The following is a 25,893-nucleotide window of genomic DNA, read 5'->3' on the forward strand; positions in this document are numbered from 1 at the left end:
TCTAAAATATCTGTACAAAGCATGGATAGTTCCCTAAAACAGCTCAAATCATCAGGAACACACCCTACTCAACTAAGAGAAGGAGAGTTGTCATCAGAGTTAAGAAGGCCATTAACGAATACTCAGGGACTTCAATTTACCCTGTAAAATACATTATGAATGTCAATAATTAATAATTGATAATGATTAGTTTTCTGTTTTAAAATCAATGTGGGGTGCGGTGTCGGTGTCGGCAGCATCCCGGTGCCCGGCTGCGATTGCCGGGAGACTCAGCCTCTGTCTCCTCCCTGTCCCACCCTGGCCGCCCGCGCCAGTGTACTCCGAGCAGTTTGCCTCTGCTTGGCAGCGGATAAAACCAGGGCTGACGAAATACGGGATATGGTCACCCACTGCCAGCTCTAGCCTTTAAATACCCGACTCGGGAACCTCCAGGCACTGCGGCTCGGGCCCTGACACCCATCCAGCGTGCACCGGCGAGCTCCGAAACCGACGTCCCCCGACGCCCCCGAACTCCACTTGGCAGCCTCAGCCCCTGGAAAGTGATCTCGGCATCTGAGAGCCAAGATGCCAGCCCACTTGCTGCAGGAGGAGATCTCTAGCTCCTATACCACCACCACCACCACCATCACAGCGCCTCCCTCCAGGGTCCCGCAGAATGGAGGATATAAGTTGGAGAAGACGCCCCTCTATTTGGAAGAAGACATTCGTCCTGATATAAAAGATGATATATATGACCCCACCTACAAGGATAAGGAAGGCCCAAGGCCCAAGGTTGAATATGTCTGGAGAAACATCATCCTGATGTCTCTGCAACACTTGGGCGCCCTGTATGGGATCATTTTGATTCCTATCTGCAAGTTCTACACCTGGCTTTGGGGATTATTCTACTATTTTGTCAGTGCCCTGGGCATAACAGCAGGAGTTCATCGCCTGTGGAGCCACCGAACTTAAAAAGCTCGGCCGCCCCTTCGGGTCTTTCTGATCGTTGCCAACACAATGGCATTCCAGAATGATGTCTTTTGAATGGGCTTGTGACCACCATGCCCACCACAAGTTTTCAGAAACAGATGCTGATCCTAATTCCCGACGTGGCTTTTTCTTCTCTCACGTGGGCTGGCTGCTTGTGCGCAAACACCCAGCTGTCAAAGAGAAGGGCCTTATGCTGGACTTGTCTGACCTAAAAGCTGAGAAACTGGTGATGTTCCAGAGGAGGTTCTACAAACCCGGCGTGGTGCTGATGTGCTTCATCCTGCCCACACTTGTGCCCTTTTATTTCTGGGGTGAAACTTTTCAACACAGCTTGTATGTTGCCACTTTCTTGCTATATGCTGTAGTGCTTAATGCCACCTGGCTAGTGAACAGTGCTGCCTACCTCTACAGATATCGTCCTTATGACAAGAACATTAGCCCCTGGGAGAATGTCCTGGTTTCGCTTGGAGCTGTGGGTGAGGGCTTCCACAACTACCACCACTCCTTTCCCTATGACTACTCTGCCAGTGAGTACCGCTGGCACATCAACTTAACCACATTCTTCATTGATTGCGTGGCTGCCCTCAGTCTGGCCTATGACCGGAAGAAAGTCTCCAAGGCCACCATCTTGGCCAGGATTAAAAGAACTGGAGATGGAAGCTACAAGAGTGGCTGAGTTTGGGGTCCCTCAGGTTCTTTTTCAAAGTCAGCCAGGCAGAGGTTTTATGCCTGTTTATTAACTACTGAATAATGCTACCAGGACGCTAAAGATGATGACGTTAACTCGTTCCAGTACAGTATTCTTTTAAAATGCGAAATTATTGAAAGCCAAGAACTCTGCCTTTATAATGCTAAGGTGATATTTTTTCTTCTATCCTCTCTCTCTTCTAAGCCCATTGTCCTCCTTTCACTTTGTTGCTATCACTTTCCTTTCTCTTCTCATTGCTTCCCAGGCAAGCAGCTGATCATTGTTCAGTGTCCAGCTTGCAAAGCCTAGACAACCTTTCTGTAGCCTAAAAGTAATAGTCTTTGCTCCAAATAACTCTCTTTCCGTGAGCTGTTATGAGCTTTGAGGCAGGTGGCTCAAGCAAGAGATAAAACAGAGCCTGGGCAGTTCCCTGTGAATTATCTTCAGCCCAGGCTTTTGCTAGATGGAATGGAAAAGTAACTTCATTTGACACAAAGCTTCTAAAGCAGGTGGATTGTCAGGGGAGGGAGTTAGCATGTATGGATGTAAGGATGAGGGAAATGAAGCAAGAGGAAGCTCTTGCCATGATCAGACATTCAGCTGCCTACCTAGTGAGGACTTCAAGCCCAACACACAGCATGCTTCCGTTTTCTCCTGGTAAGAAGTGGCTGTGGAGTTTGGCAATGCTAATCTCAATGTCATAATGTATAGTTTAGGCTGAGAATAAAGAAGAAACATTATAAGTTTGTAGAAAAAGTGGTCTCTGCTGGGGAAGGGATTTTTTTCTTTAATGACAAGGAGATTTCTCAGGTCATGTATCAAGAAGTCTTGAAGTTGGGTGATTCCAAAATTGGTAAATACAGTAGCTCATAGAATTTTGAGGATTCCATGAGCTGCTCATCAAAATTCTTTCCTCTGCTCTACCATCTTCAGGATATTGGTTGCTCCCCTCATAGTAATAAGATGGCTGTGGCATTTCCAAACATCCAAAAAAAGGAAAGATTTTAGGAGATGGAGTCGGGTCAAACATAAAAATATATATACACATAAACATTACTTAGAACATTAAACTATTTCACTTAGAGCATTTTTCTCCCGAAGAGCGATGTTTGAAAAAACTCTGAAGGAAAGGAGGAATTAGTTGGGTTGCCAATTTCCTCTCCATTTCTGGACATGAGATGGAGAGGCTGAGGGACAGAATCTGTAAGCAGCTTCTAAGAGCGAACTTCATATAGAAAAGGAACTGAGAACACATTGCCAAGGGCATAAGAAGGTTACTGAGGAAGTTAGTGAAAGTCTTAATAAAATAAGCTAGATGTTAGGTCTATTTATTAATTAGTTCCAGTTTCTCCTTGAAATGGGTAAAATCTAGAAGGCTTCTCTCCTCAGTGTTGTGCCCCTTGACTTTTTTTTTTTTTTTTTTTGGCTCTGTTAACATCTAGCCTAATGAATAGAACTGCCTATTAGGGGCAGGGTTAGGAATCTCTTCACTATCCTGATTCTTGATTCCTGACTCCACCCTGTCTGTCCTTTTTCTCTTAGCAGATCTTTCTCTTCCCTGAACATTTTCTTCTTTCCCTGGATGGGCAGCCTCCTTTGTGTGTATTCAGAAGTGGGGATGACTTGCTGTCCAGGCAGCTCCCTCCTGCAGACAGAATGCTCAGGGTCACTGAACCACTGCTTCTCTTTCGAAAGTAGAGCTGGCTGCCACTTTCACGTGGCCTCCGGCGTGTCTCCACCTACACCCTGTGCTCCCCTGCCACACTAATGGCTCAAGACAAGGCTGGCAACCCCTCCCAGAAACTTCTCTGGCCCAGAGCCCCTGTCTCTCCCCCTCTCTCAGGGGCCATGGCCAAGCTAAGCGCTCATGTTGAGCCAGTGAGCCAGCCACAGAGCAAAAGAGGGTTTGTTTTCAGTCCCCTCTGTCTGGGTCAGAACCAGAGAGCATGCTGAATGCCCCCTGCTTGCTCAGTAAGGCTGTGCCGCCTGAGTCAGTGCTCTCAGCTGGCAGTGCAATGTTTATAGAAGTAGGAGAAAACAGTCCTCACGGAAGGGCAAGAACCCAAGTGCCTCACCTCAAAAGGAGGTCCTGTTCCCTGGAGTCAGGGTGTACTGCAAAGGTTTGGCTGAGACTTGGGATTTGAGATACCACAAAACCTGCTGAACAGAGTGTCTGTTTGGCAAACTAACCAGCATTCCCTACGGCCTAGGGTAGACAATAGTATAGAAGTCTGGAAAAAAACAGAAACAGAACATGAGTGGTCTTAGAACCTTGGACCACTCCTGTCCTTGTACCTCAGTCATCAAAGCAGAAGCCTGGCTTTGCTCTATTAAGATTGGAAATGTACACTACCAAACACTCAGTCCATTGAGCCCCAGTGGTGGAAGGAAGGATGGCCTTTCTTCCTGTGTTAATGGCATAGAAAGTACAGGGGTTAGCCTAGACTAAAGGCACCCTTGTCTTTTGAGCTATTCACCTCAGTAGAAAAGAATCTAAGGGAAGATCAATATAGTTTAGATCTGTTGACTTGTGACCCCTTGGAAATGTCTGCTGGGTACTTCTAATTCCACAGGTCACCAGATGCCTGCTTGATAATATATGAACAATAAAAATAACTTTCACTTCTTCTATTGTAAAAAAAAAAAAATCAATGTGTTACCAGTTATATGTCACTGTATAATAAACAAGAGGGTTTAACTTTAAAAGTATATGTCATTTGCTAGGTGTAGTGGCTCATGCCTGTAATCCCAACACTTTGGGAGACCAAGGGAAATGGATCATTTGAGGTCAGAAGTTCGAGACCAGCCTGACTAATAATGAAACCCCTGCCCTACTAAAACTACAAAAATTATTTTTTTTTCAAAATATATTAGATTTGGTTTTTACTGTAGAGCACACATATCAGGGCAAAGTGTTGCACACACAACTATAAATTAATTTTTCTTTTAGTAGCCCCAAAGCAGCATTTATTTACCCATTGAACTCCAACACATTTATTTTAGAAGCCTGGCGTTTCATAATCACCCATCTTGATTGACGTGCGCTGACAAACATGACATTGTCAGGATACACAAGGACAATAGCCAGAGTTACAAACTCCCAGGTGACTTCAGAATGTGGAAAAATAGAACCCTATTTAGTGCTGATGGACCCTAACTCCTAACATCAATTTAACTAGAGGTGATTAGTTTAGACTAATCATGATAATCCCATTTCCCTTGCCAGTGATTGCTTTAGGAAACGGCACATGTCCAACTTTTGAAATGAAGTAAAACCTAAAGGAGGCTTCCCGCATAGGATGTCTCATTTCTGAAAAGAGACACACAAAAGGACTCAAGTCTTCTTTCCTTCTCCTGGTGTTTATGACGGGATACGATTTTGCAAACAGCTACAGGTATTTTGCTACCAACCCAAAGAGGAAGCCAACTCAAGGTGGACAGGGAGCCCTTAGCATAATATGCCCAGAATGCCTGCAGTGCTTACTTAGCATCCAACCGGACCAGTGTTTCCTGTTACTTGCAGTTCAAAGTATGCTGCATGATTCCGGTCCTTTTTACAGATGTCTCTCATTTTGATTGATTGAGTTCAGCACTGTTGCACTTTCCAAGGAGGGAGAATGAACTGTAGGTAACCAATGTTTTATCACATAAAACCTCAAGAGTGAAAAGTACAAAGTATATCTTGATTACTTTCTGTGATAGCATTTTCCAAGTCATATAATATTAAGCATCAAAGAATTTATAATCAAAATCTATATGCAGCAGTTCTGGCCCTATTGAGTGTCAAAAAATGAATGCCATAGAATAAACCTTACCATCTGGTAGCCAACAGTAAAAAAATAAATAAGAGAAAATTTCCTACTTATATGTTAAAAATCAAAGCCCTTCAGTTGAAATTCTCTTGATGTGTATCCTGCTGTCAGGCTGGAGTGCAGTGGTGTGATCATAGCTCAAAGCAGCCTCAAAACCCTGGGCTGAAGTTACTCTCCCACCTCAGCCTCCCGAGTAGCTGGGCCTATAGGTGCACTCCACCATGCCCAGCTAATTGTTTATTTTTTATTTTTGTAGAGACAAGTTCTCACTGTCTTGTCAGGCTGATCTCAAACTTCTAGGCTCAAGTGATCCTCCGTCCTATCCCTCCCAGTGTGCTGGGATCACATGTGTGAGCCACTTTGCCTGATTCAGATGGATTTTTAAATGGTTTGTTCATTTAGCACAATGATTACTTATTTATTGATTGAGTGGTTAAGTAATTTGCCTTTTCCACATTAATCTGAATCATCTCCTTTTTTTGTTTTTTTTTTTTTCTTGAGACAGTTTCTCTCTTGTTGCCCAGGCTGGTGTGCAATGGCACAATCTCGGCTCACCACAACCTCGGCCTCCCGGGTTCAAGCTATTCTCCTGCCTCAGCCTCCTGAATAGCTAGAATTACAGGCATGTGTCCCCACGCCTGACTAATTTTGTATTTTTGCTAGAGATGAAGTTTCTCCATGTTGGTCAGGCTGGTCTCGACTCCCAACCTCAGGTGATGTGCCCACCTTGGCTTCCTGTGATCCGCCTAGGATTACAGGCATGAGCCATGGTGCCCTGCCATCTTCTTTATCAAATAATAAATTTCTATGCATATACGTGGGTGTATATTTGGTTTTCTATTCTACTCCATTGATTTGTCTTTCCATTCATGCATTAATAAAACACAGTATTTTGGCTGGGTGCGGTGGCTCATGCATGTAATCCCAGCACTTTGGGAGGCCCAGGAGGGCAGATTATGAGGTCAAGAGTTCAAGACCAGCCTGGCCAACATGGTGAAACCCCATCATAGAAATAAAAAGAGTCTTTTATTTACTGAAGTTTTGTACTACTTAGTACATGGATAGGACAAATCCTTTTCCTTTTTTCAGTTTTTTTTTTTAACTTTAAGTTCTGGGATAACATGTATAAAACATGGAGGTTCGTTACATAGGTATACACATACCATGGTGACTTGAAGCACCCATAATCCTTTTCTGTAGGTTTAAAACCCCTAACACATTTGGTATTTGTCCTGTTGCTCTTCTTCCCCTAGCTCCCCACCCCCCAAAAGGGACTGGGGTGTGTTGTTGGCCTCCCTGTGTCCATGTATTCTCAATGTTCAACTCCCACTTATGAGGAAGAACATGCAGTGTTTGGTTCTGTTCCTGTGATAGTTTGCTGAGAGTGATGGCTTTCCACCTTCATGCTTGTCCCTGCAAAGGATATGAACTCATACTTGTTTATGGCTGCATAATATTCCATCGAGTATATGTACCACATTTTCTTTATCCAGTCTATCATTGATGGGCATTTGGGTCAGTTCCAACATCTTTGCTGTTGTAAATAATGCTGCAATAAATATACGTGTGCAAGTTTCTTTATAGTAGAATGGTTTATAATCCTTTAAGTGCTTACCCAGTAATGGCATTGCTCGGGTCAAATGATATTTCTGGTTCTAGATCCATGAAGAATCGACACATTGTCTTCCACAATTTTTCATGCCTGTTTTTTGTATAGGTCATGGTTTAGGTTTTTTTTTTTCTTTTTTGAGACTGATTTTTACACTTGTCACCCAGGCTGGAGTGCAATGGCACAATCTCGGCTCACTGCAACCTCCACCTCCTGGGTTCAAGCAATTCTCCTGCATCAGCCTCCTGAGCAGCTGGGATTACAGGCAGGCACCACCACACTCAGCTAATTTTTGCATTTTTTGTAGAAATGGGGTTTCACCATGTTGGCCAGGCTGGTCTCCAACTCCTGACCTCAGGTGATCTAGCCCCCTTGGCCTCACAAAGTGCTGGGATTACAGGCATGAGTGCTGGGATTACAGGCATGAGCTACCATGGCCAGTCAGTAATCATTTTTACATGGCTCTAAAAAATCCAAGAAAAGAACAATATTCCATTACATATAAAATTATGTAAAATTCATTTTGTGTTTATAAATAAAGTTTTATTGGGACAGAGGCATCATTAATATATTGCGTCTGACTAATTTTGCACTGCAATTGCTGAATAAGCAGTTTTCACAGAGACTGCATAACACAGAACATAAAATATTTACTATCTGGCCCTTTATAGGAAAAGTTTTCCTGACTGTTACTCTAAATCACCAGGAAGAACTTTGAATACACTATAATAGCTATTGGGAGGCCGAGGCGGGTGGATCGTGAGGTCGAGAGATCTAGACGATCCTGGTCAACATGGTGAAACCCTGTCTCTACTAAAAATACAAAAAATTAGCTGGGCATGGTGGCGCATGCCTGTAATCCCAGTTACTCGGGAGGCTGAGGCAGGAGAATTGCCTGAACCCAGGAGGCGGAGGTTGCGGTGAGCCGAGATCGCGCCATTGCACTCCAGCCTGGGTAACAAGAGCGAAACTCCGTCGCAAAAAAAAAAAAAAAAAAAAAAAAAGTTCCAAAGAGGCCAGGGCGGTGGCTCACGCCTATAATCCCAGCACTTTGGGAGGCCAAGACGGGTGGATCATAAGGTCAAGAGATCAAGACCATCCTGATCAACATGGTGAAACCCCATCTCTACTAAAAATACAAAAATTAGCTGGGCATGGTGGCGTATGCCTGTAGTCCCAGCTACTCGGGAGGCTGAGGCAGGAGAATTGCTTGAACCTAGGAGACGGAGGTTGGGGTGAGACAAGATCGTGCCATTGTGCTCCAACAACTGGGTAAAAAGAGCAAAACTCCATCTCAAAAAAAAAAAAAGTGAGCTGGGCGCGGTGGCTCACGCCTATAATCCCAGCACTTTGGGAGGCTGAGGCGGGTGGATCACGGGGTCAAGAGATCGAGACCATCCTGGTCAACAAGGTGAAACCCGGTCTCTACTAAAAATACAAAAATTAGCTGGGCGTGGTGGCGCATGCCTGTAGTCCCAGCTACTCGGGAGGCTGAGGCAGGAGAATTGCTTGAACCCAGGAGGCGAAGGTTGCGGTGAGCCGAGATCGTGCCATTGCACTCCAGTCTAGGTAACAAGAGAGAAACTCCGTAGCCAAAAAAAAAAAAAAAGTTCCAAAGAAATCATTACTTAAGGATACAATTTTTTTTTTTTTTTTTTTTTTTTTTATTGAGACAGAGTTTTGCTGTGTTGCCCAGGCTGGAGTCTAATGGCCCAATCTTGGCTACTGCACCTCCTGGGATCAAGCAACTCTCCACATCAGCCTCTCAAGTAGCTGGGATTACAGGCACTCGCTACCATGCCTGGCTAATTAGTGTATTTTTAGTACAGACAAGGTTTCAGCATGTTGGCCAGGCTGGTCTCCAACTCCTGACCTCAGGTGATCCACCTGCCTTGGCCTTCCAAAGTGCTAGGATTACAGGTGTGACCCACCGTGCCCAGCCAGATATGATTTAATTTAAATTGTTTTGGTCATAGAACTGTGCACTTCCTTCAGTGCAAAACAGCTGAATCATGACTTTAGTATAGTTGCCATTTATTAAAATGTGCTTTCCTCACATCCAAAATGGAATAAAAAGACATTGAAACATTTTTTATTGATTATGTCTATCTTTTATAGTGTACATTCAGTGATAATAAATAAGTCAGGACTGAAACTTCTCATGGGTTAGATATAAATTTTTTCCATCTATTGGGCCACTAATTGGCCTTATATATTACATATAGTATTTTTCTCTATTATAGTTTCTGTGACTCGGCATTAAGTTTAAAAAGTAGATCCACATAGAGAGCATATTTTAAGGCTTAAGAAGACATTCTCTATAGGAAAAGTTTTTGCTATTGAACAGGAGATATAGTTGCAAAAAAAACAACCACACACACAAAAATCCATTTAGCAGTATTCTTGGTTTTTTGGTGTTTTTTGTTTGCTTTTGTTTTGCTTTGTTTGTTTTTGAGATGGAGTCTCACTGTGTCTCCCAGACTCGAGTGCAATAGCAGGATTTTGGCTCACTGCAACCTCTGCCTCCCAGATTCAAGTGTTTCCCATGCCTCCGTCGGCTAAGTAGCTGGGATTACAGGCACCCACACCCATGCCCGACTAAGTTTTGTATTTTTCATAGAGACAGGTTTTCACCATGTTGGCCAGGCTGGTCACAAACTCCTGAACTCAAGTGGTCCGCCCCCTTCGCCCTCCCAAAGTGCTGCAACTGCAGGTGTGAGCCACTGTACCCAGCCTGCTGTGGTTGTTTTTTCTTTTTTTCTTTTTTACAGTTTCCCCAAGAAAATGCTTGAGACTGGGATCAATCAGTAGGATCACTGCTTGTAGGTCATTAGAAAATGACAGCTCAGCCAGGCGAGGTGATTTAGGCCTGTAATCCCAGCATCTTGGGAGGGCAGATCACTTGAAGTCAGTAGCTTGAGACAACCCTAGCCAACATGACAAAACCCCATCTCCAATCAAAATACAACAAATCAGTTGGGCGTAGCGGTGTGCCTATAATTCCAGCTCCTAGGGAGGCTGAAGCACGAGAATCACTTGAACTTGGAAGACAGAGATTGCAGTGAGCTGAGATCACACCACTGCACTCCAGCTTGGGCAACAGAGCAAGACTCCATCTCAAGAAAAAAAAAAAAAGAAAGCCCAGATGCCTTAAACTACACTAAAGTATATACAGACCTTGGTGCCATAAATTAGATTGGAGTTAGAAATACTATGGTTCCTTTGACAATCATATGAGATTATTCCCTAGGAAATTTTTAGTAAAATCAATGTTGATTATTGTGCAAAATCAGGGATATACATCTATCTTTTTATGCCTAGTAACTTAAAATGTGATTCACTCCTTTATAGGTTCTTTTTATTTCACTATTAGAATACATTACTAGCCATTAAAAAGACTTTCATTTTTCAACAAATAATTATTAAGGTGCTGGGCTATGCCTCAGGACTAACTAAACAATTGGCTTCTAGAAAGAAAAAACATGGCCCTTATGTGTAGACAAATTATTTTGGCAGTCTGTAAACAACCGGATTTTTTTGTTTGTTTGTTTGTTTGTTTTGAGATGGAGTCCTGTCACCCAGGCTGGAGGGCAGTGGCACAATCTTGGCTCACTGCAACCTCCACCTTCTCTATTCAAGCCATTCTCCTGCCTCAGCCTCCCCAGTAGCTGAGATTACAGGTATGCACCAGTCACCATCATCACTCTCCTAGAGGACTGCAGTTGTCTCATTGTAAGATACAGACTGCTGCAGAAGGGGCGATTTTGAAAAGAAGAGTTCAACTGAGGACAGGGTTTAGCTTGCCATACTTTTGGCTAGACAGATCCAAATGTAGATTTGGCCATCAGAATATTCTTCAACATAAGGTAATTCAGAAGCCTTTGCTCCCCAAAAACCACCCGCTCCACCCTTACTCCCACCCACAGACTTGGGCATTCAGGGATCTGTTGGCCACCTCATATTCATCAGGTTCCCTGGCTGCCTACTTCACCAGGCACTTGGGATGAGAACACTTTCCATCTCTATCTGGACCCTCCCTCCCACCTTTTCATTCTCCCCATTTGTCTGCACTTTAAGGTCCAGGAAAACTCAGGGCCAATAAGTTCATCCTAAGAAAAGAGGACAGCACATCAAAGGCTTTGCATCTTAGGTAGCTTATTTTATTGGATTGCTTTGCCAATATAATGCTTTCTTACATTGAGGAGATTTCCCTCAGATACATGCCTAGAAGGCATCAGAGGGACAGGACTCGACCCAGAAATTCAAGCTTTCTTCAGTATCTTTCATGTCTTTCTCACCAAAAGCAAAGCGAAGACTTCTCCTCTTATCTACACCTCCCAGGGGAGATCAGTCCTTAATTATGGATAGAGTGAACTCAGATGGAATCCTGAACAACCAATCATTTGGCAAGGGGAAGGCTGAGGAACACTAAGACACACGGTTCCACTTATTCTGGGAGCCAAAGACAGGTCTCCAGTGTATGGTGGCACACTAATGGAGGCGACCAGGTCATCATTGGTCAGGGGCTGGCTTCGGACACGTTCCAGCATCTCCAGGCCTGTAAAAGAAGTGCCCAGGGCTGATGAACTAGGGCCCATAACTGGGGCCCATGGGAGGCCTGCACTCCACTAGGGACATTGCAGGGAGAATGTCACCCCAGCCCAGGCCTTCCAAGGTAACCCATTTACACCTCCCTGCTACCTTCTCCAGCTTAAGCAATCTCATGTCACAAAAAAATGAGCACTTTTTTCCCCAATGGATTCTGGGAAGCACCTGGATTCCCCAGCCACACAAGGGATTCTTCAAGAATCCAAAATGCCACACAACTCATCCAGAACTCCACCACCAAGCCCCTCCACCACCACAGTTCAGCCAAGGATACCTACCTCGAGCATGACGATAGGAGTCCTGGCTCTCCGCGCAACAGAACATGTGCAGCAGCCACTGCCTTGCCCTGTGTGGTCCCACTACAGTCACACGAGTCTGGCCCGTAGCTGTGAACCAGCTCTCCAGCTGAATAAGTGTGTGGCTGTTCATCTCGATGCAGCGAAGGTATGTGTCACTGTGCCCTGTGAGCCGAAGAGGTGAGAGGAGGGAATGTCAGCCATCAGCCCTTGGGGAATGGGGAGGTGGCTTTGCGAGGAAGGATCTGAGAATTATGAAGGTGGCAGAGTAGGGAAAGATTGAAAATCGAGACAAGGCTGAAGAAAGGGACATTAGCAGGGGCTACTCACCAAAGATAAGCTCCTCCTGGTCCTCTTCCATGTGGAACACCATTGGAGCATGAAAGTTTTCAGGCAGGGTCCACCATGGCTTCTTGCAGAGAGCACTCATTCCCATGTCCATGCTCTGCTCCCACCTGTTTCGGAAGAGGGACAAGTCCAAGCAACTGGTTGGCAAAGGACTTGGAAAAAGTGAGGAAGGGCCCAGCCTCTGTCCTTAATAAGGAATCCAAATAACCCGCCTCTTCAACCACCTTAGGGTGGGTCCCAACCCCCGTAGCTCTCCCCAAGATTATTCATTCCAAGTAATTATCTGCTCTGAGCTTAATCCCTTCAAGCCAAACTTAATCATCTGATTAGTGCTTGCCTATCAGAGGTGGTGGAATCAAAAATTTTCTTCACTCTAAATTCAAAAGATGTTGGAGCAGATCTACTGGGCATCAACCAGGGCAGGGGTTGAGGGACAGAAGTGCAGGGAGGCTCCAAATGGGCTCCCTAGATTTGCACAGGTGTCAACAGCCACCCAATGACCACACAGAGTATTCCAACAAGACTGGGTTTATTATTTTGCATCAAGGGAGAGCAAACACAGGAAAATAAACTTTACACAGAGGGTTGTAGGAAGCTGATTATAGGAGTTGATTAGGTGAATGTAAGGAGTGTTTAGAAGCAGAGGACAGTTTTCTAAAATGGGGCAATTTGGTGATTATTCTGGTAAATTTATCTAGGAAGGGAAATGCAGAATGTTATCAATCTCTGGTTTCAAATATAGTTACAGATGGACTGTCTACATCTTGTCGTGTGATTATCACTGAGCAATTTTGACTGTTTAAATATTTTGCAGGAGTTGTTTATGTTTGGTAGGGAGGATTCAACTATGCCTATCAGCTCCCAACTGCAAGTTCCTAGGTGCTTTTTCACTCTTCAACCTTCCCTTTTGACCAAAGACAGAATCAGCCATCAGGACTTTCATCTGTGGGGTTCAGATCTACACCATTGTCAGAATCCACTTGTCACAAGTTTATTGGGAGAACACTGTCTGCGTCTGTATACAGTTGGTCTCTCGTGTACATTTTGTTACTAAATATACGTAGTGAAAATAAACTGCGCAGTAGCATTTAAGACTGAACAGGATATACTGGTCAAATACAGGTAATTACAAAAAACAAAATAATTATGAATCCTTGTAATCCTAGTAATAGGTTGCAAAAACAAAGGCCAATTTCAAAACCAGACCCTGAAACCATGGCCCAAACCCATCTGAATCTGTTCTAGAGAGCCAGGTAGTCTTTTAACCTTGCCACGAAACTGTTCTGCCTGAACAGTCATGTTTCACGGAGGTGCTGCAAACAGTCTTCACTGTAAAGCAAAAGTTGTCCTTTGTTGGCCAAGAAAAAAACAAAAACTATGAAATCATTCATAACCACCGTGAAACTTTATTTTAAACTGGGTTACTGGACCTCCAGAAAAGAAGTGTGTCATCTATTGATTTCTGCTAGGACCACAGGCAGATTTTGGACTGCCTTTTCTAGTCACATTATGCCTATTACTGGAATTGGAGCTCCCAGAGTATAGACGAAGAGGGAGTCAGTCATCTCTCCTGGAAGTTCTCCTGAATAGTCCACACTTGCCTCATTTAAGGTCACTGAGTATCTCTCTCTAAGAGAAATATCATTTCCTGTAGGAGTAAATTTTACAATATTGAAAAATATTATGAATAAAATTGTCTAAAACTTACTCCATATTACACAAGATAAATTTGTATAATGATCAAGTGACCTGATATCCACATAAAAAGTAGGCCTTAGTGTTGCACAAACTGAAATGGGTGTCATTTATCACAATGAGAGCAGGACAATTAATAATCCTTCAACACGTGAAGACTGCTTGAGTGGAGGCCGGGAAGTCACTGAAGATAAAGGACTAACACTGCAAGGAGAGACTCAATACATTATAGCAATAATGTCAGCAGACATATTTTGTTGTTTGAAGTCAGTGTTCAATATTGATAAAACTGAAGGTGAAAATTAGTATTGTCAGGAAAATTTAAATTCCAGAAGAAACCTATAGAAGAAAATCTCCCTTTTGAAGTGTTGAATAGCTATTACATTTTTGTTACTGGAATCAGGTAGAGGATAAAAACTGCATTAGTCAGTTAGATTTAAAACAATAAATTGGGGAGTGGTGACTCACGCCTGTAATCCCACACTTTGGGAAGCCAACACAGGCTTTTGGGGGCCAGGGATGGGCTCTGTAAGACAAGATTTTGAGACCAGACTGAGTGACAAAGTGAGACTTTGTCTTTACTAAAAACTAAAAAAAAAATAGCTGAGTGAGGTGGTGAGCACCTGTACTCCCAGCTATTCAGGAGGCTGAGGTGGGAAAATTACTTGAGCACAGGAGTCTGAGGCTGCAGTGAGCTAGCATCGCCACACTGCACTCTAGCCTGTGTCCAGCACAAAACCCTGTCTCTTAGAAAAAAATTTAAAAACAATAGCTATAGTCTATGAAAAAAAACACAAGAAAGTTTTTACCTTAGGTGGCAGAGAAATTCTGTACTATGGAAGATTAAAATAAAATATAATTTGTGAAAGAATCTTAAAAACTTTTGGTTGGCCTCTAGGAGACAACCAGACACATTGATAAGCAGAGCAAAATTTTTAAAGGAGGGCAAAGATACCAGAACACGTATCTTGTTTTATTGTCTTGGGTGAAAGTATCTACTTGATGTCATCAGCAGCTTGATCTGAAGACACTGGTTTGGTCATCTTCTTCCAAAGATCATTGTTCTGGAAGATACTTAAGAATCCTCAGTTTATGGTTCCTCAGTGAAGTCCTTTCCACTGAGAACAAGGGTAGTTTTTCCTCTGATTTTTAGAAGTCTTTTCCAAAAGACTAAATCTTCAGGTTTCTAGTCATGCAGAGACTAATTAGGTGGATATATGGGGAAGATTCTTGTTACCTATTAAAAGCTAGATGCATCAAATGAATCCTTTGTAGTATTTAGAAATGTGAGCTTGTGGTATGACAGAGTAGAGGTTCAGGAATTGAATTCCTAACTGTATGGAGTAGCCTATGGATCCCAAGAGGAGTTAATATTGCCATCAAGGCTAATAGCAATTCCCAAGACATGGAAGTTCAAGTCCTGTTGAGCAGTCTCAAATTTAGTGTTAGGATTCATTTTTTTTCTAATTGTTCTAAATATTCATTTGGTACAGCAAGTATGTTATTATTGTTAAAAAAAATTTTTGGAGCTGCTCTTTTATAACAACTATGGGAAATGTGTGCCACACACACACCCCACCCCCCAATCACTGAAGATACACTGGAATTCCTTAAGTCCAGAATAACAGTCAAGCAACTTACTTAATCAGCAAAACCTTGGTTGTCTATCAGGAATATCCTCCATCCATTCTGCAGGTAAGCAGACAATGGCTAGAACATATTTACAAACCTTCAGTATGGTAACTGCTTTGGTTAATGCTACTTGTTTAGTGTAGTGGTACATTATTTCCTCAGGATCCTGGGTTATTGCACTTTGTGAATCTCCATTTTATCACATGGCTACCCTGTTAGGTAATAGCAAAGCTTCTAAAAGTTCTTTAATTTCTTGCCATTTTTAATGAGACTTCCTCAAGAGGTCAGAAAACCTCTTCATTTCCAAAGTTTTCTGATATGAACCAACTCATTATATATCCACTGCCTATATAAATATTTGCTTTATTTTTAGCAGGCCCCTCCACCACTCAGAAATATTGCCTCTTTTAATCTCTCCTTCACTGAATGAAGGAGAACAACTTAGCCACTTGAGCTGATTTAATTTCTGTGAGAAGGTTATAAAATAATGGTAAATTTAGAATCCTGGCAGCATAGAATACTTGAAAAATTCTTGTTTACATTTTTAGACATTAACCGTTAAGAAGATACATTAGGATCTACTTAAAGAAAGGAAGAGCATCAGACGAGGAATAAATAAGTCTTTGGCTATTCTTCAATCAAAATGATCCAGATGTTTGCAAGAAGAGCAGAGTATTTAGGAATTATGCTTCCAAGAGACATCCATTAGATGAGAGGATGCCAGGAGTTCGATCCAAGATGGCCCTTTAGGAGCAGCTCAGGATTGCAGCTCCCAAAGAAAGCACAGAGGCAGGCAACTGGAACAACTGGGAGAGAATCAACCGTTCAACTTTAAAAAAAAAAAGAAGGCTCTAAGGCAGGGAGCCAGGTGACCAGGCTTTTTGTGGGTCCAGGTTTTGTGGGTCCCACCCCCAAAAAAACAAACAAAACAGCATTTGGAAATGCTCAGGGTTGAGAGTTTCACGGCAAGCACAGCTGAACCCAGGATGGTGCAGCTCGGTGGGGGAGGAGCATCTGCCGTTACCAAGGCACTCCATCCCTAGGGAGGTAGTCCATCATTGCTGAGGCAGCCTGCCATTACCGAGGCAACCCGCCATAACAGAGAGAGTCCACCATTACAGAGGTGGGCCACCATCACCGAGGCAGTTATAACCACACCCATATAAACAGAACTGCAGGGAAGATCACACAGCAGCAGGGCGGAGCTGGCAGCAGGGCGGAGCCGGCAGCAGGGCGGAACCCACAGCTGCTCAGCAAAGCCTCTGCAGGCAGACAGAGACTAGGCTGCCTACTTGCTGGGCAGGGCAGCCCTGAAAAAAGAGAAAAAAAAAAGGCAGCAGCACAACAGATACTCATAAATAAAGCCCTAACTCCCTGGGACAGAGCACCTGGGGAAAAAAAGGCGGTTTATGAGTTCCGCTGTAGCAGACTTAAACGTACCTGCCTAGCAGCTCTGAATGAACAATGGAGCTCACAGCTCAACACTTGAGCTCCTATAAAGAACAGACTGTCTCCTCAAGCAGCTCCCTGACCCCTGTATACCCAAAGAGTCACCTCACAAAAGACTGATCAGACTGGCATTTGGCAGGCATCATTCAGGGACAAAGATAGCAGAAGAAGAAACTGGTAGCAACCCTTACTGTTCTGCAGCTGCTGCAGAACAGCAGCAGGGCCTCGAGTGGACCTCAGCATTCCTACAGCAGAGGGGCCAGACTGTTAGAAGGAAAACTAAGAAACAGAAATAACTTCATCATCAACAACCTGGACGTCCACTCAGAGACCCAATCTGAAAATCAGCAACTACACAGATGACAGGTGGATAAATCCACAAAGATGGGAAGAAACCAGCACAAAAAGGAGGAAAACACTCGAAACCAGAACACCTCTCCTCCTACAAGGGATCACAACTCCTCACCAGCAAGGGAACAAAGCTGGATGGAGAATGAGTGTGATGAAATGACAGAATCAGAATTCAGAAGGTGGGTAATGAGAAACTTCTTTCAGCTAAAAGAACATGTTCTAACTCAATGCAAAGAAACTAGGAACATTGAAAAAAGATTTGAGGAAGTGATAACAAGAATGGACAACTTAGGAATATGAGTGAATTGATGGAGCTGAAAAACACAACACGAGAAGTTCGTGAAGCATGCACAAGTTTCAACAGCTGAATTGACCAAGCAGAAGAAAGGATATCAGAGGTCGAAGATCAATTCAATGAAATAAAATGAGAAGGCAAGATTAGAGAAAAAAAGCGCAAAAAGGAATGAACAAAGTCTTCAAGAAATGTGGGACTATGTGAAGAGATCTAATTTACATTTGATAGGTGTACCTGAATGCAACGAAGAGAATGAATCCAAGCTGGAAAATACTCTTCAGGATATTATCCAGGAAAACTTCTCCAACCTAGCAAGGTAGGCCAATATTCAGTAAATACAGAGAACACCACAAAGATATTCCTCAAGAAGAGCAAACCTAAGGCACATAATCATCAGATTCACCAGAGTTGAAATGAAGGAGAAAATGCTAAGGGCAGCCAGAGAGAAAGGTCGGGTCACCCACAAAGGGAAGCCCATCAGACTCACAGCAGATCTCTCAGCAGACATCCTATAAGCCAGAAGAGAGTGGGGGCCAATATTCAACATCCTTAAAGAAAAGAACTTTCAACCCAAAATTTCATATCCAGCCAAACTGAGCCTCATAAGTGAAGGAAAAATAAAATCCTTTGCAAACAAGCAGGTACTCAGAGATTTCGTCAAAACCAGGCCTGCTTTACAAGAGCTCCTGAAAGAGGCACTACACATAGAAAGGAACAACCAGTACCAGCCACTCCAAAAACATACCAAATGGTAAAGAGCATCAACACAATGAAGAATCTGCATCAACTAATGGGCAAAACAGACAGCTAGCATCAAAATGGCAGTATCAAATTCACACATAACAATATTAACCCTAAATGTAAATGAGCTAAATGCACCAATCAAAAGACACAGACTGGCAAATTGGATAAAAAGCCAAAACCCATCGGTGTGCTGTATCCAGGAAACCCATCTCACATGCAAGGATACACAAAGGCTCAAAATAAAGGGATGGAGGAAGATTTACCAAGCAAATGGAGAGCAAAAAAAAGCAGGAGTTGCAATTCTCATCTAGACTTTAAAGCCACAAAGATCGAAAGAGACAAAGAAGGCCATTACATAATGGTAAAAGGATCGATACAACAAGAAGAGCTAACGATCCTAAATATATACGGACCCAATACGGGAGCACCCAGATACATAAGGCAAGTTCTTAATGACTTACAAAGAGACTTAGACTCCCACATAATAATAGTGGGAGACTTTAACACTCCACTGTCAATATTAGACAGATCAACCAGACAGAAAATTAACAAGGATATACAGGACTTGAACTCAGACCTGGAACAAGCAAACCTGATAGACATTTACAGAACTCTTCACCCCAAATCCACAGAATATACATTCTTCTCAGCACGATATCATATTGACAAACAACTCTATGCACATAAACTAGTAAACCTGGAAGAAATGGATAAATTCCTGGACACTTGCATCCTCCCATACCTAAACCAGGAAGAAGTCGAAACCATGAATAGACCAATAACAAGATCTGAAGTTGAGGCAGCAATTAAGAGCCTACCAGACAAAAAAAGCCCAGGTCCAGATGGGTTCACAGCCAAATTCTACCAGACACACAAAGAGGAACTGTTACCATACCTCCTGAAACTATTCCAAATAATCCAAAAAGAGGGAATCCTTCCCAAATCATTTTATGAGACCAACATCATCCAGATACCAAAACCCGGCAGAGACTCAACAAGAGAAGAAAACTTCAGGCCAATATCCATGATGAACATAGATGCAAAAATCTTCAATAAAATACTGGCAAGCCGATTGCAACAGCACATCAAAAACTTATCCACCATAATCAAGTAGGATTCATCCCGGGGATGCAAGGCTGGTTCAACATACACAAGTCTATCAACGTAATTCACCACATAAACAGAACCAAAAACAAAAACCACATGATTATCTCAATTGACGCAGAGAAGGCCTTTGACAAAATTCAACAGCGCTTTATGCTAAAAACCCTCAATAAACTCGGTATTGACAGAACGTATCTCAAAATAATAGAAGCTATTTACGACAAACCAACAGCCAATATCATATTGAATGGTCAAAAACTGGAAGCATTCCCTTTGAAATCTGGCACTAGACAAGGAGGCCCTCTCTCACCACTCCTACTCAATATAGTACTGGAAGTTCTAGCCAGAGCTATCAGGCAAGAAAAAGAAATAAAGGTATTCAAATAGGAAAGGAGGAAGCCAAATTGTCTCTATTTGCAGATGACATGATAGTATATCTAGAAGACCCCATCGTCTCAGCCCAAAATCTCTTGACACTGATAAGCAACTTTAGCAAATTCTCAGGATACAAAATCAATGTGCAAAAATCACAAGCATTCTTATACACCAATAACAGACTTAAAGAGAGCCAAATCAAGAAGGAACTGACATTCACAATTGCTACAAAGAGAATAAAATACCTAGGAAAACAACAAACAAGGAATGTTTGTAACAAGGAGAACTACAAACCACTGCTCAACGAAATAAGAGAGGACACAACAGATGGAGAAACATTCCATGTTCATGGTTAGGAAGAATCAATATTGTGAAAATGACTATACTGCCCAAAGTAATTTACAGATTCAATGCTACCCCCATCAAGCTACCAATGACCTTCTTCACAGAACTGGAAAAAACCACCTTAAACTTCATATGGAACCAAAAAGAGCCTGCAAAGCCAAGTGAATTCTAAGTAAAAAGAACACAGCAGGAGGCATCACACTACCGGACTTCAAACTATACTACAAGGCTACAGTAATCAAAACAGCATGGTACTGGTACCAAAACAGAGATATAGACCAATGGAACAGAACAGAGGCATCAGAGGCAACACAACATATCTACAACCATACAATCTTGGATAAACCTGACAAAAACAAGCAATGGGGAAAGGATTCCCTTTTTAATAAATGGTGTTGGGAAAACTAGCTAGCTATGTGCAGAAAGCAGAAACTGGACCCCTTCCTGACACCTTACACTAAAATTAACTCCAGATGGATTAAAGACTTAAACATAAGACCTGGCACCATAAAAACCCTAGAAGAAAATCTAGGCAAAACCATTCAGGACATAGGAGTAGGCAAGGACTTCATGAACAAAACACCAAAAGCATTGGCAACAAAAGCCAAAATAGACAAATGGGACCTAATCAAACTTCACAGCTTCTGCACGGCAAAAGAAACAGTCATTAGAGTGAATCGGCAATGAACAGAATGGGAAATAATTTTTGCAATTTACCCATCTGACAAAGGGCTGATATCCAGAATTTGCAAAGAACTAAAACAGATTTGCAAGAAAAAAACAAGCCCATTCAAAAATGGGCAAAGGATATGAACAGACACTTTACAAAAGAAGACATACATGAGACCAACATGAAAAAATGCTCATCATGACTGGTCATTAGAGAAATGTAAATCCAAACTACATTGAGATACCATCTCATACCAGTTAGAATGGCGATCATTAAAAAATCTGGAGACAGATGCTGGAGAGGATGTGGTGAAATAGGAACACTTTTACACTGCTGGTGGGAGTGTAAATTAGTTCAACCATTGTGGAAGACAGTGTGGCGATTCCTCAAGGACCTAGAAATAGAAATTCCATTTGACCCAGCAATCCCATTACTGGGTATATATCCAAAGGATTATAAATCGTTCTACTATAAGGACCTGGAATCAACCCAAATGCCCATCGATAATAGACTGGACAGGGAAAATGTGGCACATATACACCATGGAATATTATGCAGCAATCAAAAATGATGAGTTGGTGTCCTTTATAGGGACATGGATGAACCTGGAGAACATCATTCTCAGCAAACTGACACAAGAACAGAAAATGAAATACCGCATGTTCTCACTCATAGGCGGGTGTTGAAAAATGAGAACACATGGACACAGGGAGGGGAGCACTACACACTGGGGTCTGTTTGGGGGCTAGGGGAGGGACAGCGGAGGGTGGGGAGTTGGGGCGAGATAGCATGGGGAGAAATGCCAGATATAGGTGAAGGGGAAAAAGGCAGCAAATCACGCTGCCATGTGTACCTATGCAACTATCTTGCATGTTCTTCACATGTACCCCAAAACCTAAAATGCAATTAAAAAAAAAGAAGATACATTAATATTTTAAAAAGAACTTTCCTTGGAAATCAAATAGTCCAAGACCAACAACAAAAAAAAAACTTTCCAAAATATCTGTATAATGCATAGGTCCCTAAAATAGGTCAAATGATCATGAATGCTCCCTTCTCAAGTAAGAGAGGGACAGTTCTCATGAGAATTAAGGAGGGCACTAACAAATACCCAAGGGCTGTAATTTACATATAAAGTACATTATGAATGTCACTAATTAGCTTTGTGCAGTGGCAGTACTGTAGTCAATGAGGTTTATCCAAGGCACGATTATTGCTAATTGAATGTCTCTAATTGACAAATGACAAAGATATTTTCTTCTTTATAATCAAGGTCTTAGCAGTTATATGCCAGTCTATAAAATAAATAAGGTTTTTTAACTTTAGAAGTACACATCATTTTATTAGAAATAACTTAGAAAAAGCCAATTTTTCTTTTGACTTGTCAGTTTTTTATGTTATTCTAAGTTTGGTAATGAAAAGAACCCTCATAATATGTTAGAGTCACTCAAAATTTGCAGAACATCAAGCAAACCTGAATATTCCCTTTTATATATAAATTAAAAGAGCAAAGATTTTTATTAAGAGTGGACAGTGGTCATTCCAAGAAACCAAAATAAAAGGCATCCTAATACTTTCATTATTTTGCACAGTGGGCTTGAATTTTAGGAAAAAATAACTTTTTTTTTTTTTAGACAAGAGTTTTGCTCTTGTCGCCCAGGCTGGAGTGCAATGGCATGATCTCAGCTCACTGCAACCTCTGCCACCTAGGTTCAAGGAATTCTCCCACCTCCACCTCCCCAGTAGCTGGGATTACAGATGTGCACAATGACGCCCAGCTAATTTTTGTATTTTTAGTAGAGATGGGGTTTCACCATGTCAGCCAGGCTAGTCTTGAACTCCTGACCTCAGGTGATCCACCAGTCTCAGCCTCCCAAAATGCTGAGATTACAGACGTGTGCCACCGTGCCTGGCCCAACATGTTTTAGAATAGAATGATAGTGGTTGAAATGTATGCATTTGGAATGTATTTTGAAGACAGAACTATCAGGATTTTCTGGTTTCAAGATTTTGGACAAGTAGCTCCCAAAAAAATGTTTTCAAAAATTAGATTCCAGACTGAGTACTTTCTTCAGCATCTTTCCACCTCTTTCTCCTGCAGCTGTGGCAGCAGCAACAGTGACCCCAACCTAAGGCTGCTCCCTAGGTAATAGTCATAGGCCTCTCAGCTGAGAGGGGAGCTCTGTACTCCAAAGAAGTCCATTTCAAAGAATCAAGTTGAAGACATAGCCCCTTGCAAGAAGGAGATTAAGTCACACTTGATGCTTCCCCTCAGTTGGAAAGTGGGGTCCAGCCAGCTAGGACCACCTGGTGGCCCTGGGAAAGACTAACACCCACTCACCCCTTTTCTGTTGCAGGCTGTTGCCCCAAGAGTGGAGAGAAATGTAAATGCCTCCCCCAAGTCTGTTCAGGGACAGCAGTGAAGTCCCAGACCTGCTGCCAGGCCCTAGTACTCCCTCCAGGTAAGGCAGCGAGATTGGCTATATTGGGTTTTGGTAGTGGGTTACAGACCTGAGGACAGAGCCCGGGTGGACTACTGTGAGAAATATGAGACCACATGTGTGTCTCCTGGAAAATCATTTTGCACATTCCTGAGATTGAGAGCCTGGAGCATCTCCCTTCCTGCTCCCTCTTTCCTTCTCCTTCTCTCTCCTCTGTCTTCCACTCTAATCTAACGTCCCATCTCTCTGTCTCTCTCTCATCTTCCCTTCTTTCCCCTCTTTCTTCTCTCCCTCCTCCTGGTTTTCTTTCCCCTGTTAGAAAATACTGCCTTTTCTCAGAGGAAAGAAGTGGGGTGAAGTAAACAGAAAGATTTCTTTCTGCTCAGGGGGAAAAATAAGATAGAATATATGATCTGAGAAAATTAGAGTACAGAATGCAATTAAACCGAAAAGAGGAAGTTAACAAGACATCCCAGCCCCTTGGTTGGTGAGGGGAGGCATCAGGTGTGATTTAGTCTCTCTCTTCCAAGAGGCTACCTCTTCCACTTAATTCTTTCAAATGAACAAATATTAATCAACAATTCAATCCACTTTCAATTGCTTAATTACTATTCCTTTTAAATGCCAACCATCTGACTTTTCCTGTTTCCATCTGTCCTGTAGAGCTCTTTGATACTGCACATCAATGGTAATGTCTGAACTTAAAAGAATTTTTTGAGGAAAAAAATATATAAATAAATTTTATATTCCTGAGGTTTTCTGGTGTGGCCTTTATATTAGGAGGCAAAAAAAAAAAAAAACAAATGGTAAAATTTCAAAACATTGATTTATAAATGACACCAGTGTTATCAGGACACTTGGATTTCTACTGAGAAAGCTAATCTGCTAGTTAGCTTTGTGTACACGTTGATAATCACTTTCTCAAATATTAACCCTTTTGTGAAATAAAGAAATCATTTAATTTTGTATTAAAGCTTTAAAACAAAAATCCAAGTCACCAATGTGGTGCTACCAGGAAGTTGAGGCAAGAGGATTGCTTGAACCCAGTAGTTCAAGGTATGCTATGATCATGCCATTGCACTCCAGCCAAAGCAACAGAGTGAGACCCAGTCTCTTGAAAAAAAAAAAAATCATGGGCTGGGCGTGGTGGCTCACGCCTGTAATCCTAGCACTTTGGGAGGCCGAGGTGGGTGGATCACCTGAGGTTAGGAGTTCAAGACCAGCCTGGCCATCACGGTGAAGCCCCATCTTAAAAGAAAAAAAAATCATATTCAACATTGAAAAAATATCTCTGAAAAACAACAAACCACTATGTACTGGGTAGGGGTGGCTGCCAGCTAAGTCTAGCTGGTGCCACTGGAAAAATTATTCATGCATAATTATGAAAATAATATCCAAAGTACCACATAGGACCACAAACGCAGAGTCGGAGATAGTGTACAGTGAGTTGTCTAATGCTACTTATGCACAATCTTGGTTACCTCATATTTTAGAGCAATAAAAAAGGCAAGGTTTGCAAGTGTAACACATGGAGTAAGTAATCATCTTTATTTCATATATTTACGGGAAGGTGCACACACACAGGAAGGAGGAGCCCTGATGCTCTTGGCTTTGCCTGTACCTGCTGGATGTGAACTCACAGCAAGACAGGCACATCTGAAAACCAAAGTGTCAATAATTTTCTGATGGTAGAGGGGTTTTTATTTTTGTTTATATTATTTTGCTTTGTTTTTAGAGACAGAGTCTTGCCCTATTGCCCAGTCCAGTAGAGAGTAGTGTTGTGATCATAGCTCACTGCAGTCTCAAATTCCTAGGCTCAATTGATCCTCGCAACTCAGCCTCCCAAACAGCCAGGATTACAGGCATGAGGCACTGCACCCAGCCTGGTTGTGGAGTATTTAAAAAGCAAGAATATGTTAAGAAATATGCATTCGGCCAGGCACGGTGGCTCACGCCTGTAATCCCAGCACTTTGGGAGGCCGAGGCGGGTGGAACACGAGGTCAAGAGATCGAGAACATCCTGGTCAACATGGTGAAACCCTGTCTCTACTAAAATACAAAAAAATTAGCTGGGCATGGTGGCGCGTGCCTGTAATCCCAGCTACTCGGGAGGCTGAGGCAGGAGAATTGCCTGAACCCAGGAGGCGGAGGTTGCGGTGAGCCGAGATCGCGCCATTGCACTCCAGCCTGGGTGACAAGAGCAAAACTCCGTCTCAAAAAAAAAAAAAAAAAAAAGAAAAGAAATATGCACTCAAATGAAATATACTTTTTACCGCATGCTACATGAGATTCTCAAGATTTCTTAGGCTGGAACAGATTGATAATCTATGAGAAATTGACAGCTTCAAATTTATGGGCTTCATTTAGCATTGCTTTGTCATAAATACATTTCTTATTCAGTGGCTCTATCACTCTGTCAATCTCTAGCTGACAGTTGCAGTTTTTCATCTCCCAGATGACTT

At 42.4% G+C, this 25,893-nt stretch overlaps 1 protein-coding gene and 3 pseudogenes across 4 annotated transcripts in view; 3 read left to right on the forward strand and 1 right to left on the reverse strand.

The window, feature by feature from the left end:
* The first annotated feature begins 214 nt into the window (after window positions 1-214).
* On the forward strand, window positions 215-7,053 carry LOC144582165 (stearoyl-CoA desaturase pseudogene; annotated as a pseudogene). The gene has a single exon (XR_013534330.1). The product of XR_013534330.1 is annotated as a stearoyl-CoA desaturase pseudogene (transcript).
* Window positions 1,622-7,053, forward strand: LOC144582166 (uncharacterized; annotated as a pseudogene). The gene has a single exon (XR_013534331.1). The product of XR_013534331.1 is annotated as an uncharacterized LOC144582166 (transcript).
* A 4,163-nt stretch (window positions 7,054-11,216) lies between these two features.
* Window positions 11,217-25,893, reverse strand: part of LOC103787267 (KH homology domain-containing protein 1) — a 28,698-nt gene continuing 14,021 nt past the window's right edge. For both annotated transcript variants that reach the window (XM_008994659.6, XM_008994658.4), the window contains exons 2-4: window positions 12,313-12,437; window positions 11,965-12,147; window positions 11,217-11,636 (exon numbers count right to left, since the gene is read on the reverse strand). In XM_008994659.6, the coding sequence (XP_008992907.1) occupies window positions 11,437-11,636; window positions 11,965-12,147; window positions 12,313-12,424 (495 nt within the window). In that variant the 5' untranslated portion in view covers window positions 12,425-12,437 and the 3' untranslated portion in view covers window positions 11,217-11,436. The remainder of the gene's footprint in view (window positions 11,637-11,964; window positions 12,148-12,312; window positions 12,438-25,893) is intronic.
* Window positions 22,150-22,275, forward strand: LOC118153221 (U4 spliceosomal RNA; annotated as a pseudogene).

This window comes from Callithrix jacchus, chromosome 4 (genome assembly GCF_049354715.1).
Source record: "Callithrix jacchus isolate 240 chromosome 4, calJac240_pri, whole genome shotgun sequence".
Taxonomy (NCBI): Eukaryota; Metazoa; Chordata; class Mammalia; order Primates; family Cebidae; genus Callithrix; species Callithrix jacchus.